The sequence below is a fragment of the Choloepus didactylus genome, chromosome 2 (genome assembly GCF_015220235.1).
Source record: "Choloepus didactylus isolate mChoDid1 chromosome 2, mChoDid1.pri, whole genome shotgun sequence".
NCBI lineage: Eukaryota > Metazoa > Chordata > Mammalia > Pilosa > Megalonychidae > Choloepus > Choloepus didactylus.
The window spans coordinates 209,407,812-209,423,865 of NC_051308.1; the positions used below are offsets into that span (position 1 = coordinate 209,407,812).

The window sequence follows — 16,054 nt, forward strand, 5'->3', positions numbered from 1 at the left end:
TGAGCTTGGCACTTTATATTCTTCGACAATCCTGCAAGGTAATTCATTCTGTTTTATGGATGAGAAAGGTGAGCGCAGAGAGGATAGAGAAGTCGCTCAAGGTCACCCACCTGGAAGGTGATAGCGCTGAGAGTCTCTGTGACTCCAAAGCCCATGTACACCACCTCCTTCAGAGTCAGTGTTGTCATGGTAATTTATACTCAGACTCTATTTTTCTTTAAAATAAATCTTGATCATTTACCCACTTTTAAAGGGCAATGACAGTCTTCATGAAGAGTATTAAAAAAATATATAAAACCCATGACACAGTCTCAACAATATCAAAACTGAATTTTCCAAAGTATTTTGAGCTATGACAAATCACCAGAATAAGTATACAGTCTCCCAAGGTGACCACTATGAAGGGGAGAAATTTCATTTGGAAATATAAATTCTGAGGGAAAAATAATTTCTTTGCATTTTAAGGTATTGCAAGTTGAATGATGTGATGTCTGTTTCTTACCTTAAAATACCTCAGCATTAAAAAAATGTTTAAAAAAATCTCTCATTTGTACCTCTTATTGCCACTTGTAAATACAGTTTCAAAATAAACTCTGGGAGTCCCTGATACCTTCTCATATAAAAAGTTCAAACTCATAACTGAATTCTAGCTACAATTTCCTTTTCAAATCTCAAATACACTTTTTGGGATACAATCACTAATTGGTCCCATGGATTTTGGCAATGTTGATATAACTCTCTCTCCTAATTTTAAGTGTCCAAGGCAAACTGTTCATTGAATCTTGCTGTAACACATAAACAAAAACATAAACAGATACTAATCTGCACCTATCTGCTTTGCTGAAGGCTTCTAAACTCTTCTTAATACGGCAAGTTTCCCATTTTCTCCAGGAAAATGTCTCTTTCCTATCATGACCTCTTAAACTCTGCCATTAAACAAAGATTTTCTGCTTAACTATCTATACTTTTTAAAATACCTTTCCTGGGCTTTCCAAAGTTTTTAAAATAATTGCTAATATCTCTGTGGATCAATCACATTTTAAATTATCTAATATCTCATTTATTTGAACGCAACCACTGAACATAAGGAAACAAAAAAACAAAAAACCCTCTGAGCAGCCAAATTAGATGACACAAAGGATAACCACTAATGCTACTCATGCCTCTAGTTATAAGACAACCCAAGGTAACCAATTCCCAGTTCATGGCAGATTAAAGAAGAAAATTAGAGAGAGGTAATGATTGTAACAGAAAGTTACACCAATAGTAGTAAGAATTATCAGCCCAACATCAAGGGAGAGACAAGAAAATTAGTTAAAAAAAAAAAAAAAAAAAAAAAAAAAAGCACAGCAATTGAAACACCAAAGGAATCTAGGATCGTTTTCAGAGTCCTTGAGGCAATCCTGAATTGTGGCAGAAGACAGTAATGGCATTATCATTATAAGATTTTCTGTATCCTCTGTTTTGAGCAGAAACAAGCTATGTAAGGCATTTCATAAATATTTTCCAAAAAAGCTAAAATAAAAAAACTTATAAAGATGATAAATCTCAATTCTCTCAAAAATTTGCTTCGTTTTTAGGGCTAGTGCTATATAAATATGATCTATTCCTCTTTATTTTTCTTTCCTGGTGCCCATGCTCCTCCCCACCCCCCTGCTCTTTTTTTGTTTGTTTTCAATGGAGAAGTGGGATTCACTTAGTTTATCTAAAAATCTTAACTCTATAACCTGTCCCAAGAAAGAATTTTCCTGAATGGAAATACCTTAAGATCTCCATTATTATTTTTGGAAGTTTTACTAAATATTATGAAATCTTACCAGTGTCATATCTGTTCATATATAATCTCATTAACCCATGCCTCATAACAAGTATGGAATCCTTTTACTGAGCTATCACAGAGCAGTTGTTCTCAAATTTCAGTTAACACAAAATACTCAATTCTGATTTCGTAGGCCTAGAGTGGGGAACCTAAGGCTATTTTGAGGCAACTGATCAGAGAACACAATTTGAGGAACACTCTCAGACAGCTTCCCTTTTCTGGCCACACATATATAAAACTTGTATTTATATTGTCCCCTTACACACAGATTTTCACCTGAACGGTAGTGAAAATGTGGCCTATAGTGGCATTCCAAAAGTTAATCTCTATCTGCCATGTCTCTGAGATACATGTTTTCAAGATTTTCACCATTACAGTCCAATATTCCACTTTTTTTTTTCCTAACAGTGTGCAAGCATTTGTTTATTTGGGCTTGGATTTTTCTGCCACTTTCTCATATTGGTCAGTTCATCAAGGGACTAAAATACTTGTTTCATCTATTTACTGAAGCTACCTTATGTATTTCTTTCTTGACCACCCTAAGGTTCTAGATTTAAAACAGGCGAGGGCATATGTGAGATAATCTGAAAAATACATTACCTCATTGTAAGGTGAAAAAATAAACTGGAAGATGATCAGTAGTCCAATTAGAGTGGGTTGGCTGTCAGAAAAACCAAATGCAACAAAAAGTTCCTTTCGACCAATTAATACAGCAAACAAGAAAAAACACAAGAAAGAATTCATCTAGGAAAAAAAGGGCACAAAATTTCTAAGTTATTACTAAGTTATTTTCACTGTAGGATCAGAACAAGAAATCATGGTATGATTTTAAGAATAGTATTAGTGTGAGAACAGAAGAAGTTATTTAGTAGTTTCACCTTTATTCTAGAAAGGAAAATAAAATTTTACATGGATATTAACAGCATCTTTTCTCCCGATCTGTAAACTGTATAATTTTTTCTATAGAGACAAGCTTAAGTTGAGCCTCTTGTGACTGAGGGTTTGAAGTAGCTGAGAGCAACAAGATACTTACTCTCTGTAAAAAATTAAAGGAATAGGATAGATCTTGGCCTTGTTCACACAAGACCCTAATCAGAAACAAGGCCTTCCACCTGACTTTGATGTGGAGGCTCCAACGCAACAAGCTTCTCTTGAATTCTCTTTAGGGCCACTGGAGCTGTACTGCATAGTTAGGAAGACCCAAGAATATAGATCTATCTTTATCAATGCATTAGAGAAAAAAATAAAAATATGACCCCTTGAAGTAAAGCTGGAGAACAAATACCATTCTCGCCTCTTAGCAGATTTAGGATTTAGGAACCACATATACCATATTCAAGTGTTGGAGTCAAAAGCATTTAACAGGTGACTCAAAAAGCTGCTAGCTTCCCAACAGGGCTCAGAGCCCTCCATGGCTGGCCCAGGATGAAGTGCAAGCAGTTCTGCCACTCAGTCCTTAGAATTCAGTAGACCCATAATGGCAAGTCCTAACAGAAAACTCACAGTGAAGACCCCTAGAATATTGGAGCAAAGCTGTCCATGACATTTTCATCAATTAACCAACCTCTTTTGGAAAAATAACTTTTGGTTTGCTACTGAGCCCTACTAGAGATGGTATTCCAGACTACAGACATCAGCTCCCATGTGACTGGAGCTGTTCCTCCTTTACTAGATGTCACACTGATCCACTTAGCCAGAAAACTGGCATGTCTAGAAGTATTCCATAATCAAATATAAGTGGTATATACAAGGGTGGTAATGAAGCAGGTCATGAAGGCAGAAGTAAGTTACATGAGCAGGTGGCTCACACTCCTAGTATGTCAACCACTGCCACTCTACCACTCCTTAACTCATAGGGAGTTCCTATAATCAATTAATTGTGGAAGAAAAAATTTGAGCCCATTTTACAAATAACTTTATATAACATGCTGGTGCCAGGTGAAAGGGGATTGTTGTGGCATTACAGTACTACTCGGGGATGGTCCTGAAAGACAGTGGAGAAGGGAAATACCCTCAGAGAGGAGAACTTTAAGTAGCTGAGAATATATACTATTTTTATTGTTAGTGGGCAAATAATGGTTTGGCTGGATGGCTGGGGCCTTGGAACAAACTAGAGGATGGTTAACAAGGAGATATGGCAAAGAGGTATGTACAAAAACTTCTCAGAATTAGCCCAGAGTTTGGTCTAATATAAATGTTCACTGTTCACCAAAAGAGCCTCATGGTGGAAGAGGCTCTTGATGCTCAGAGTAGAAGATACCCATCCTATGGATGTCAGTAGACTCTTTCCCTCAGCTACCCCAGGCCTTGGTCAAAGGACTCATGAACAAAGTGATCAAGTGATGGAGTCAATGCATTAGTCAACAACATAGCCCTCCCTCCACTGACTCCTGCCAAGTGTTCGAACTGATAGAGGCAATCATTCCCAGCCCTGATAAGGTACCACACCTCAGGGGACCAGCCCCACCACCTTGTGATAGGCTGACTGCATTGGACCCCTTCCTTCACGGAAAGGGCAGTGATTTGCCTTATAAGATTGAATAATTATTTTGGATTTGGATTTGGAATTACTTAATGTCTCATTCATTGCCATGGAATGCCTTTTTTTAATGCATATTTTTATTGTGAACTTCAACATATATACATAACAGTGATAAGTTCCAAAGTTAACAAGTAGTTAGCAAATTTCAAAGAATGATATGGGTTAAAGTTCCACAATTTCAGTTATTCATGGAACTCATTTTTTTTTTTTAAATTAAATTCAGTTTTATTGAAATACATTCACACACCATACAATCATCCATGATATACAATCCACTGCATGGAACTCATTTTTACATCTAAAGATGTAAGGCAACAGAAAAGGGCCCACAGGGATTCACAAGTGTTCTTGTATAATCCATCACCTTGAACCAGCCAGCCTTTTAGAAAGATACAAAGGTTGGCTTAAGACTCAGTTAAGGCCATATATGCTCAGAACCAGTCACCAATATATAGTACTATTTTACTTATAGCCTGAAAACAGGTCACTCTGTTGGTTTAGAACAAAGGGAGGAACATAATAGCAATTATTTTCTTCTTTATATTTTCTACATTTTTCAATTTTTTTCAATGGACATATAATTACTTTTAAATGAGAAAAAAAAACTTTTAAAACAGCATTCTATCCAAGATATTAATAATAGGGAAAACTGTGTGTGTGTGTGAGGGGGTGTATATAGGGACTCTGTACTTTCTGCATGATTTTTCTGTAAACCTATAACTGCTTTAATTAAAAAAAAAAGCTTCTATAATGGTTTTCATTTAAAATAAAAATGAAACAACATTCTAATGTCCAATTTATCTAGGCTCTCTCCTTTTGATCTTCACAACTCCTGTATCTGACTGACTCTGGAGTCCAGAGATTATGATACGATGATAATAACCACAGACACTTACATAGTGCTTTCTATGATTCAGGCACTGTTCAAAGTTCCTTATGTATAGTAACACATTTAATCCTTACAGCAGTCCTATGAGGTATGTGATTCAATGAGGGAATGGAGGTAGAGAGAGGTTAAGGAACTTGCCTGAGGTGGTAAGTCAGGGAGAGGCCAGGAAACCTGGCTCTGATGTATATCTTAACCTCTCTACTCTATTACCTCTCATGTTTACCACACCTATAATCTGACTACCATGCCACAAAAAAGAAATGTCACCCCAAACTTACCTGACTAATAATGATATTTTTGACTGTGTGTCCCAACTTCCAGTGTCCCAGTTCATGGCCTAGTACAGCAAGCACCTCTTCATTTTTACACCCTTGTTTCTTATTCTGAATCAAAGACAAACTGAAAATAAATTATCAAGAAACTCCAGAGAATTTCTATCTTTTAACACAGTAATATCCCTTCTTAGGTTCTAGCTTATGGAAATAATGAGACTTTTTCTAAAACAGTTCATTCACCTAACAAAATATTTTCTGAATGACTACTCCATGCTAGACACTGTTAAGCATTGAAGATATAAACATGAACAAGACAGACATTCCCTGACTTCATAAAACTTATAGTCCAGATTAATCTAGATTTTTTTAAAAACAGAAAAAAAAATCTTTATCAAAAGGACAATAGTCAAAAAAAATCATGATAATGTCATATGACAGCCATACCATAAACCCAATTAGATTTTATGTTTTCAAAGATTATGTGCTTAAATGGGAAATCACTCATAATAGATACAGTCAAATAACAGTTATGTTACATACTCATTAGACATGTTTTCAAAGATTATATTTTAACAGGTGAAAATGGTTTATTAGATGAAGAAAGCAGGAAACAAAACTAAACATATAATTCTAATAATGAAAAATGTGCATGTATATGTAAAAATACACAATTATAGAAAACAAAGGGGAAGGAAGTATATCAAAATGTTAACAGTAGTTATCTCTGTATGGTAGAATTATAGCAATGTTTAACTTTTTATCTTTCCCTTTTCCCAAATTATCTATAAAGGAGCCTATACGGTTTGTATATATTATGTCCCCCAGAAAAAGCCATGTTCTTTGACGTAATCTTGTGGGGCAGACGTATTAGTGTTGATTAAGTCGGAATGTTTGGATTAGGTTGTTTCCATGAAGATGTGACCCACCCAACTGTGAGTGACACCTTTGGTTAGGGTGTGACCTCTGATTGAATGTTTCCATGGAGGTGTGGCCCCACCCATTCAGCATTCAGGTGGGCCTTGATTAGTTCACTGGAGTCCTATAAAAAGAGCTCACAAACAGAGGGACCTCAGAGCAACTGAGAGTGACATTTTGGAGAAGAGCTGCAGCTGAGACAGACATTTTGAAGACGGCTGTTGAAAGCTGACACTTTGGAGAATGCCATTTTGAAACGCAACTTGGGAGCAAACAGATGCCAGCCATGTGCCTTCCCAGCTAACAGAGGTTTTCCAGATGCCAACGGCCTTTCTCCAGTGAAGGTACCCTATTGTTGATGCCTTACCTTGGGTACTTTATGGTCTTAAGACTGTAACTTTGTAGCCAAATAAACCCCCTTTTATAAAAGCCAATCCATTTCTGGCATTTTGCAAAAAGGCAGCATTAGCAAACCAGAACGGAGCCCATATCACTTATGATTAAAAAAAAAAAAAAAAAAACCACCACCACAAACTGCCATTTAAAAAAGTTAAGATGGCAAAAGGAACATTCATCTAATTTCCTCCAATCAAGAGATCCATTTCTTTTCTTTTCTTTTCCTTTTTTTTTAAAGACATAAGCCCACAGGAAATGAAAACAGAAGAGATAACAACAGCAACATTTTGGAAGCAGGAAAGCAGACAGACAAATGATAATGGACTAAGTGGACCCAAGAAAGCTGAATCATAAACCAGCAGTGGAGAAAACTGAGAACCAGCCTGATTTACACCACAGTCTTCAAAGGGCTTGGGAACTAACCTCTAGAAGTGGTGGGCACTAGGAACCTCTAGAACTTCAGCCAAAGGAGGTGGCTAAAGTAAGGGGAATTGGGTGGGAGCTGTTTGAAAAACAGTTAAAGTTCAGATTCTGTCTCCAACTCAACATCAATGGGCAACTGCTCCTCCCTCATCCTAGCAGAACACTGAGTTGGTTCTCTCTAGAGAGAGCAAGAGAAGAAGACCTTTCAAATGAGGGTCTGACATAGTTAAAGGCAAGGATACCATACCAAGAGGCTGTTTCTGGTTATCTCTTGGTAAGGTACACTGAATACTGAGGACTTCCGATCCTCACCCTGCCCTCTCTCTACACTTGGCTCCTAGAACACTATCCTCCAGGCAGAAAATTGGAAGAGTACTCTGGGGAAACTCTTATCACCCCAAGAGAAAAGATCGAAAGATACCACCACCAGCTGCTTCCCATCAAAAAGCCCACCCAAAGTTGACAAGCCTTACCTACAGATTCAGAAATTCTAATAAGGTTTTTAGTCTCATTCTCTGACTAAGAGGCAGATAACCAGCTTATATGAGATAAGATGTTAGGATGGAAGACAGAGGCCAGAAAAAAGACAACTTGGAAGAAACAGAAATTACGTTAGAAGAAAATTTGGGGAAAAAAAAATCATACCCGAGAGATAAGATTTTGCATCCATGGAAAAATAAAAGGATACTATAAAAAGGGAAAATTCAGAAAACAAACAAACAAAAAGCTCTTGGAAATTAAAGCTTGGGAAAAGAATTGGAAGATGATAAGGTAATTCCCCAGAAAATAGGACCTAAAGACAAAGAAATGGAAAAACAGAAGAAAAAAAGGTAAGAAGTTAAGAGGACCAGAATAAGATATCCAACTTTCAAATAATAGAAGTTTTAGAAAGAGAGCATAGAAAAAATAGAGGAGGAAATAATTAACAAAATAATTCCAGAAAGTTTTCTAGCACCCAAGGACCTCAGCTTCCAGATTAAAAGAGCCGAATGCATACCTAACACAATGGATGGATAAAAATGGACCCACACCAAGACACATGAAATTTAAGAATACTAATAGAGAAAAGATCCACAAACTTCCAAAAGAGCAAAATACAGGTGACATACTTAGGCTAAGTAATATGAGTGACTTCAGACACTGCAACAGCAATGCTGGAAGCAAGCAGACAATGAAACAATACCTTTCACAATCCTGAAGAGAAAGTATTTCCAGCCTAGAAATCCATACCCCAGTCAAAGTAGCAAGCCAGTGTGACAGAAGTATGAAGACATTTTCTTTCAGACATGCAATAACAAAACATTTATCTATGAAGGAACCTTTCTCAGGAAGGTATGTTCTCTACAAAAATGAAGGAGTAAATTAAGGAACAGAGATATGTGGAATACAGAATACAGGAGATCAAAACAGGAGAGAAGTGGAAGGAATCTCTAGGATAATGGTAAAGGGCAAACCTGGAATGACAATTGTACACCAGATACAGATGGTAGCCCATCCAGACTTGAACTAAAAAAATAGTGTGATTAAAAAGACAATCTGCTAAGGGTTGCCATCATTATGCTCCCTCTGTGACTGTACCTACTTTTAACCTGACAATTGTCCAAACGTAAGGGAGGACATGAATCTTTAGATTCAGGAACTATAACATATTCCAAGCAGCACCGAGACAAAGAAATCCATACATGCAGAACACCAAGATCAATCTTAAAAGCAACCAGAGAGAACTACAAAGAAATGGCAGTAGGCTCAGAGAAGACTTTTTCAACAACAAAGGAAGCCAGAAAACAATGGAACTTTAAAGTGCTGAGAGAAAACAGCTGTCAATCTTGAATTGAGATCCAAGAATGAAAGTGAAATAAAAGCAAAAACAGAATTTTCCAAAGAAATTTCTAAAGCATATACTTCTGGAATAAGGAAAATGATTCCTAAAAGGAAATTATGACATGCAATAAAGAATGGTAAGCAAAGAAACAGGAGAGCATATGGGTAAATATAATCACTGTATAAAAACAATAATGCTAATTTGGTGAGTAAAAAATAAACAAGATAAAACTAAAATACAAGATGGAAGGGGTAATTAGATCAGTGTTTTATGTTTCCTGGATTGTTCAGGAAATGGTGGAGAGATTGCATATTTAAGATTTTAAGTTATGTGAATATGCTTAATTTTTAAGAGCAATCATTTTTTTAAAACCTTCAATCAGCTAGAAAGAAAGTAGGAGTGTGTGTGTGTGTATTGAGGAGGGAGGCGGGAAAGGAAAAGGCAGAAACAGAAAAAACAAAGAGAACAAAAAACAGTTTTTTAGAAATAATTCCAAATCGACTAGCAATCATAACAAATTTAAAAGAACTAAGCTTATCAAAAAAAAAAAAAAGGCAGTGACTGACAGTTTGAATTGAAAAAAATCCATAATGACAAAAATCTATCTACATGCTCTGTACAAGAGACATCTAAAACATAAGTATAGGAAGGTTAAAAGTTAAAGGATGAACCAATATCCTTGGTTGCAACATTGTGAATATTCTAAAAATTACTGAACTGTACACTTTGAAGTGGTTAAAATTGTGAATTTTGTTTGTGAATTTTATCTCAATTTAAAAAAAAATAAAATGATGACAATTGGTACGTATCAACCAAAAGAAAGGTGGTGTAGCTGTATTAATCAGACAAATAAACTTAATGTCAAAAAGCATTATTAAAGAAGGTGACAACATAATGATAAAAGGTTCAACTCACCAGGAAGATACATTAGTTCTAATATTATGGTCTCAGAATATATTAATTCCAAATTGTCAAATTTGCAAAGAAAACCTGACAAATCTAGCATAGTAGAGGATGTTAACATACCTCTCTCAATAATTGAAACATCAAGGATATAGAAGATTTGAACAAAATAATAAACAAGCATGAGCTCTTGGACAACAAATAATTAGAGGATATATCCTAGAAAGTGAAGGCTAATGGTGTTGAAATAAACTTCAGCTACTTAATGGGTAAAAGTACAAAAAAATTGAAGATGAAGATGGAATTGCTTTTGTCTTACACAGCTTAGAAAAAGACAACCTAATGGGAACAGAAGCAGCAAGATTTATTGGAATCTAGATATTCTAACACTTTTCCCCTCGTTTTACCAAATCTCAATTTTTAAGGGAAAATGATCACTTAAAGTGAGACTGGTTATTTAAGAGAAAGAGGGATTTAAAAAAAGAGATTTGCAAGATAGTATTTACATTTATCCTTTCCTTTTAAATTTTTGAGTTTGGGTCATAGTGTATTTGGCAAAGAAAGGAGAGTCATTTACTTCCTTAAATGACTAAGAGACACGCAAGAACCTTCAGGAGTAATGAATGAAAAGCTCTAGTTAACATACTTCTAGTTGAGAAGCAAGTGAAAGTTTACCTACAAAGATATTCACTGCAACAATATTTTTAATAGCAAAAAATTGAAAACAACCCACATATTCAATAAGAGAAGTGATGAAAAAAAGTGCAGTTCAAAGAGAATGATGAAAAAAATGATAGTTTAGAAAAACGAAAAACATATGAAAAAATATGTTTATGGGTAGATGGATCATTGCTAATTTTTATGTTTTCTAAACTTTCTATTGTACATGTTCCTTTAGTAATAAGAAAAAAATCTAGCAAGTGTTTTTGTTTAATAATGATGATGATAACTCCCATTCATTAATGGCCTATGTATCAGACTGTGTATATCAGGTATTTTACACACAATTCATTAATCCTCTCTACTATAAAGCAGGTATTACTAGCTTCTTTTTAAATAAAGTAACACAGTCCTCACACTTTGGTTTTTACCAGTTATTTGTTTTCCAATTTGAATTTATTTATAAAATAAATATTTTATATTTCTATTTTACATTAATATAAATATTTTGTAATTTATATTATATATAAATTATATAAAATATTTAAATATATTGAATTATATAAAATATTTTAATAAAATATCTAATAGAGAACTGGCTGTTTATAAATATTTAATATAATATATTTTATAATTAAATACATATAAATCATATAATTATAAATAAATTATATAAACAGTTCTCTATTAGATAGCTCATGTAAGTTCCTGTTTCTTGGTTTGATCTCTAGGTTTAGAACAGCACAGAAATCACATTCAAAGATATGCTGAAATGGAATGTAAAGAGCTTAAACAAGGATCATCTTCCACAGAAGGGAGACTTTTTTATTTGTGGAAGACTTAGACAGTACTGGGTTTTTTTCTGTCTATGCTAATGTTACATAACAGAATAGAAATAAGTACCACCCATCTTTTACTTTCCTATAGCACTTTCCCTTTTATAAAATTCATATACTCCCTTGTTTGATCCTCACAACACCAAGCTAGGCAGGATAGGAAGTATTATCCTCACTTTAGAGATGAAGAAAGGGAAGCTGAGAAACTAAAATGTCTTGCGGAAGATCACCTTGCCCGTAAGGAATGGGTAAATCCCAAATCCACGTCTCCAGAGCCTAGGCCCTTTCTTTTAGACTTATCAACAGGGAAGACATTCATAAAAGCTTAGCACTTGTTGGGGAAATATTTGTCTTCTTCTAGAAATGGGTAGCTTTTATATATTCTTAATTGTTCCTTATTTAAACTGCTTTTGAGACAGGTTGTTCCAATTATTCTATTTGTCTTCTGAAGGGTAAAATTCCAGAGAGTAAGTTTCCTAGATATATTCTTATGGGGACATTCATCAAAATGTTACTAGTGGTTATCTCTAAGAGGAGGCATTTTATTTTATTTTTTCCTTGGAACCTCCCTGTTAAACACAAAACTCTGTCTTCTCCACATCATCCGGACTTGAAACCATCTTTGGATCTCTCACGGCATTGTACATAGCAGACATTCAGTAGCAGATGCTGAATAAATCACTCTTTCCTAAATGCCTGCCATATCTGTGTAGTCTTTGTAAGATTATTTACTTAATATCTTTCTTTAAACCAATTTACTTTTTAAAACTTAGCCTTGTCCTAAATGACAATACACATGAAATCAGAAGTTTGATGGGCGAGTTTTATCTTTTTCCTAACACACTTTAATAAATATATGAGTATTCAAATTTAAAATTTGAAATACTACTTAAAATCACCTCATCAGTGGTACATGCACTGGGAAGCAATACAGCTAATGTTGAGTCAATCTTTGACCTGCTCCCTCACTCCCCACAACAGCAATCACCAAGTACTTAAGGACCATCCTTTATTATTGCACTTACTCTCAACTCTTACTTTCGTGTAGGTCCTCATTATTTCAGGCTTATCTACTTTTCTTGATGCAGTAGGCCCCTAGCAATCTCCTGGTCTCCTATCTTTGCTCTATCCTATATGCTGTCACCAAATTTTAATCTTCCTACAAGTTTGAACTCTTCTTAAATCAATCTAAGCTTTCCGCGCCACCTTAATGTCTTTGTATTCTACAACTGGTCCTGGCTGACCTTTGTATCCCCATCTGCAGGAATCCATTTAATCATTAGTCTGAGAATAGACATTATGTACTATATTAACTCCACAGCTTTATTCATTCTGTATTTTCAAACTGAAAAGCCCTCTCTCCAAACTAAAATTCAGCCTAGGTCAAGTGTCCTCTAACTAAAATTCAGCCTAGGTCAAGTGTCCTCTCTTCTAAGAAGGCTGACCATTAGAATCTGCATTAATTTCTGAATTTCTAAAACCCACATTATTTCAGTCACTCGTGAAATATTCTGCCTTAAACTATGGGTTGTGTACTATTTAGTCTCCTCTACTACAGGTTCTTTAGGGTAGGGTATGTCTAATTTATATTTGTTGTGTAACTTGTACATAGATTCCAAAATATTTGTAGTTACCAGTGAAATAAAAGCAGGCTCTTGAAGAAGTCAACAAAATAAGACAAAAGCCATTCAATACACTTCAAAGTACCACCCAATCTTTTTTGAAACTATAGAATACTGTCCTCATAGATATTAAAGGTCTATAATTTCATTACATTGCCTGAAGTCAGTGGACTAAAATCTAGGTTTGGATATAATATAATCCACTTGTATGTGAACGCCTCTTAAGCAGGCTGACTTGCTGTACTTGCATAATTCCCCAGTTGTCAGTGTTACCCTTTCTGGACCCCAATGTTCCCATATATAAGATGACCTTAAGATCTCTTCCTAGCTTAAAATACTATGATTCTTGGCCATACCAAAGTGACTTTTCCCCAATATCCTGTCAGGATAACCCCCAACTGAAAAAATAAATACAATCAAAGGAGTTAGCCCTTTCCCAATGCTATTTAATCCCTTCACAGAATTTTGTTACATTCATAACAGGTTAGGCAGTTTACTAGACCATTTTCTCAGGATCAAAACAGATGCTCAAATAATAATATTTATTTTCTGGTACTTAAATGTACACAGTACAAGATATTATACATATATTATTTCATTTAATCTTTGCAACCCTAAAAGGTAGGCATCTTTAGCCCAGTGTTTCTTAACCAGGAGCAGTTTTGCTCCCCCAGAGGCCATTTAGCAATGCCTGGAGACATTCTGCATGCCAAAATTGGTAGAGGGGTGCTCCTGGCATTTAGTGGGGAGAGGTCAGGGATGCTGCTAACATCCTACAATGCGCAACGCAGCCTCCCACAACAAAAAATTATCCAACCCAAATATCGATAGTGTCAAGGTTGAGAAACCCTACTAGCCTCATCATTCATTTAAGAAATCAAAGATTCAGAAAGTTTAACTTATCTGTCCAGAGTTACACAGGTGGTTAAACGAGTGGGGATCCAAAAATCATCTCTGTGTTGAAACCAGTGACACACCAGTGACACATTCCATCACTCTGAACTATCTCAAATCCTGGTGACTCTTTCTGATTAAATTTCTGTTGTTTCTTATCACTATCCCCTCTCCCCAACTTGGCACTTTTAAATTGTGTTACTCAACATGATAATTGCATCACTTTACTTCAGAAACAGCTTTCTTAGACTCTTAGGTCAGATTTCATATCTTCTCTTCTTATCCTCTCTGGTGCTCCCACTGCATCCAGTATATATAGCTTACTTGTAGCAACCATCGTATTGTATTTTGACTGCATGACTGTCTCTCTTAAGACAGTATGCTCCATGAGAGCAAGGTTTGTTTTATTTTTGTATTCCTAGTGCCAAGCAGAGAATCTAAGAAGACTGCATACATTTAATAAATATTTGTTAAACAAATAAAACAAAATTGACTAAATCAATAATGTACCCAAGGTACACAGCTACTAAATGCAAGAATCAGGATTCAAATCCAAGTCTCTCTGTTGCCAAAGCCTATAATTGCTATGTCTCAATGAAGCTAAAAATCAGATGTCTATATTCCGTAAAAGATTGCAAGATAATACTCCCATCCAAATTCCAGAATTAAAAAGGGACCATGTGTTTTTATTTGATAGTCTCCCTGAATTTGAAACTCACTACATAAAAATTCATGTCATTCTGAGCTGTCACAGGATCTATTTATAAAAACTAAGACAGAGTCTCTTAGGAAAAGAACTCACTTTAACTTTTGCTTTTATTTCTTCACTGTCCCCTTCTCCATCATTGTGGGATTCCACTCCAGACTCCTGGATGTCTTTGTTTAGTACAGAGTACTCTTCTAGTAGAGTGTCAAACAAAACTATTCGCTTGTTCTTGAAGAAGCCATAAAAATAAGCATTGCTGTGGGAAGAGCGTTTAGATCCTAAGGAAAAGACAATTCAAAGCATGGAGAATAATTATAAAGTCTGAGATCCTTGGGAGAGACTCCTAGAAGTTGAATTATTGGAAAGGACATTGATATTTTCAAATTTTTTAATACCTGAAAAAAAAAAAGCTGTATTAACATAAATTACTACCAGCAGGGGAGAAGGGGAGAAAGTCTTTTTTCCTGCAGCCTTGCCAACAAATATTTATGATTGTTGTAGCACTATTTACAGCAATAAGAAAATAAATACAGCCTAAATATCCATCAGTAGTGGAATGATCAAATCATGGGCAAGCTATGAAATGGAATTTTATACAACCAAAACACAATTACATTTTTGAAGAATTTTAACAAGATAGGAAAATGCTTATCAATATACCGTGAAGGATGCAAAACTCTGTGCATCTAAAATTCCATTATGATCAAGAAAATAATGTACACAGAAAAGCATAAAAAACAAGCTTATTAAAATATATCAAAATATTAATATTCACCAGATTCTAGAATTATGGATTATTTTGTTTCCTTCCTTAAACTTTTCTCTCTTTCCTGAGGTTTTTAAAATAAGCATATTTACTTGTATAATCAGAAAAAATTAAAAGTTACTTTTTAAAAGGCTAGAAGAAAGTACACCTAAAATTTTAATAGTGGTTAATAATCGCAAAACTATGATTTATTTTTATTTTCTTCCTTATATTTTTCTTTATTTTCTAAATGTTCTACAACTTTTCAGTGAGTTGAGAACATAGTTAAGAACATGTAGATTTTGAGGTCAAATCATGGCTCAGCCATGTGTTAGTTGTGTATATTTAGGACACTTTCTTAATTTCTTTAGTCTTTAGCTTCCTGTTTATGAAACGAAGTTAATATCTAGCTCATTGGCTTGGATTGAATATTACATGAGATAGTCTAAGCAAGGCAATTAGTATACTGCCCAGTCCATGTACACTACTGCTATATACTTTTTAAAAAAGAAATGACAAAATATTTATTTTTCTTAAAAATTTGAGGCTTCTCACAGAAAATATGAATTTTGTATTCACTCATATTTCTAATGTAAAGTACTTGGCA

At 34.9% G+C, this 16,054-nt stretch overlaps 1 protein-coding gene across 2 annotated transcripts in view; it reads right to left on the reverse strand.

Annotated features, from left to right (window-relative positions):
• Positions 1–16,054, reverse strand: part of ZMPSTE24 (zinc metallopeptidase STE24) — a 51,400-nt gene that overhangs the window by 11,368 nt on the left and 23,978 nt on the right. For both annotated transcript variants that reach the window (XM_037827586.1, XM_037827585.1), the window contains exons 7-9: positions 14,799–14,980; positions 5,529–5,633; positions 2,420–2,563 (exon numbers count right to left, since the gene is read on the reverse strand). In XM_037827586.1, the coding sequence (XP_037683514.1) occupies positions 2,420–2,563; positions 5,529–5,633; positions 14,799–14,980 (431 nt within the window). The remainder of the gene's footprint in view (positions 1–2,419; positions 2,564–5,528; positions 5,634–14,798; positions 14,981–16,054) is intronic.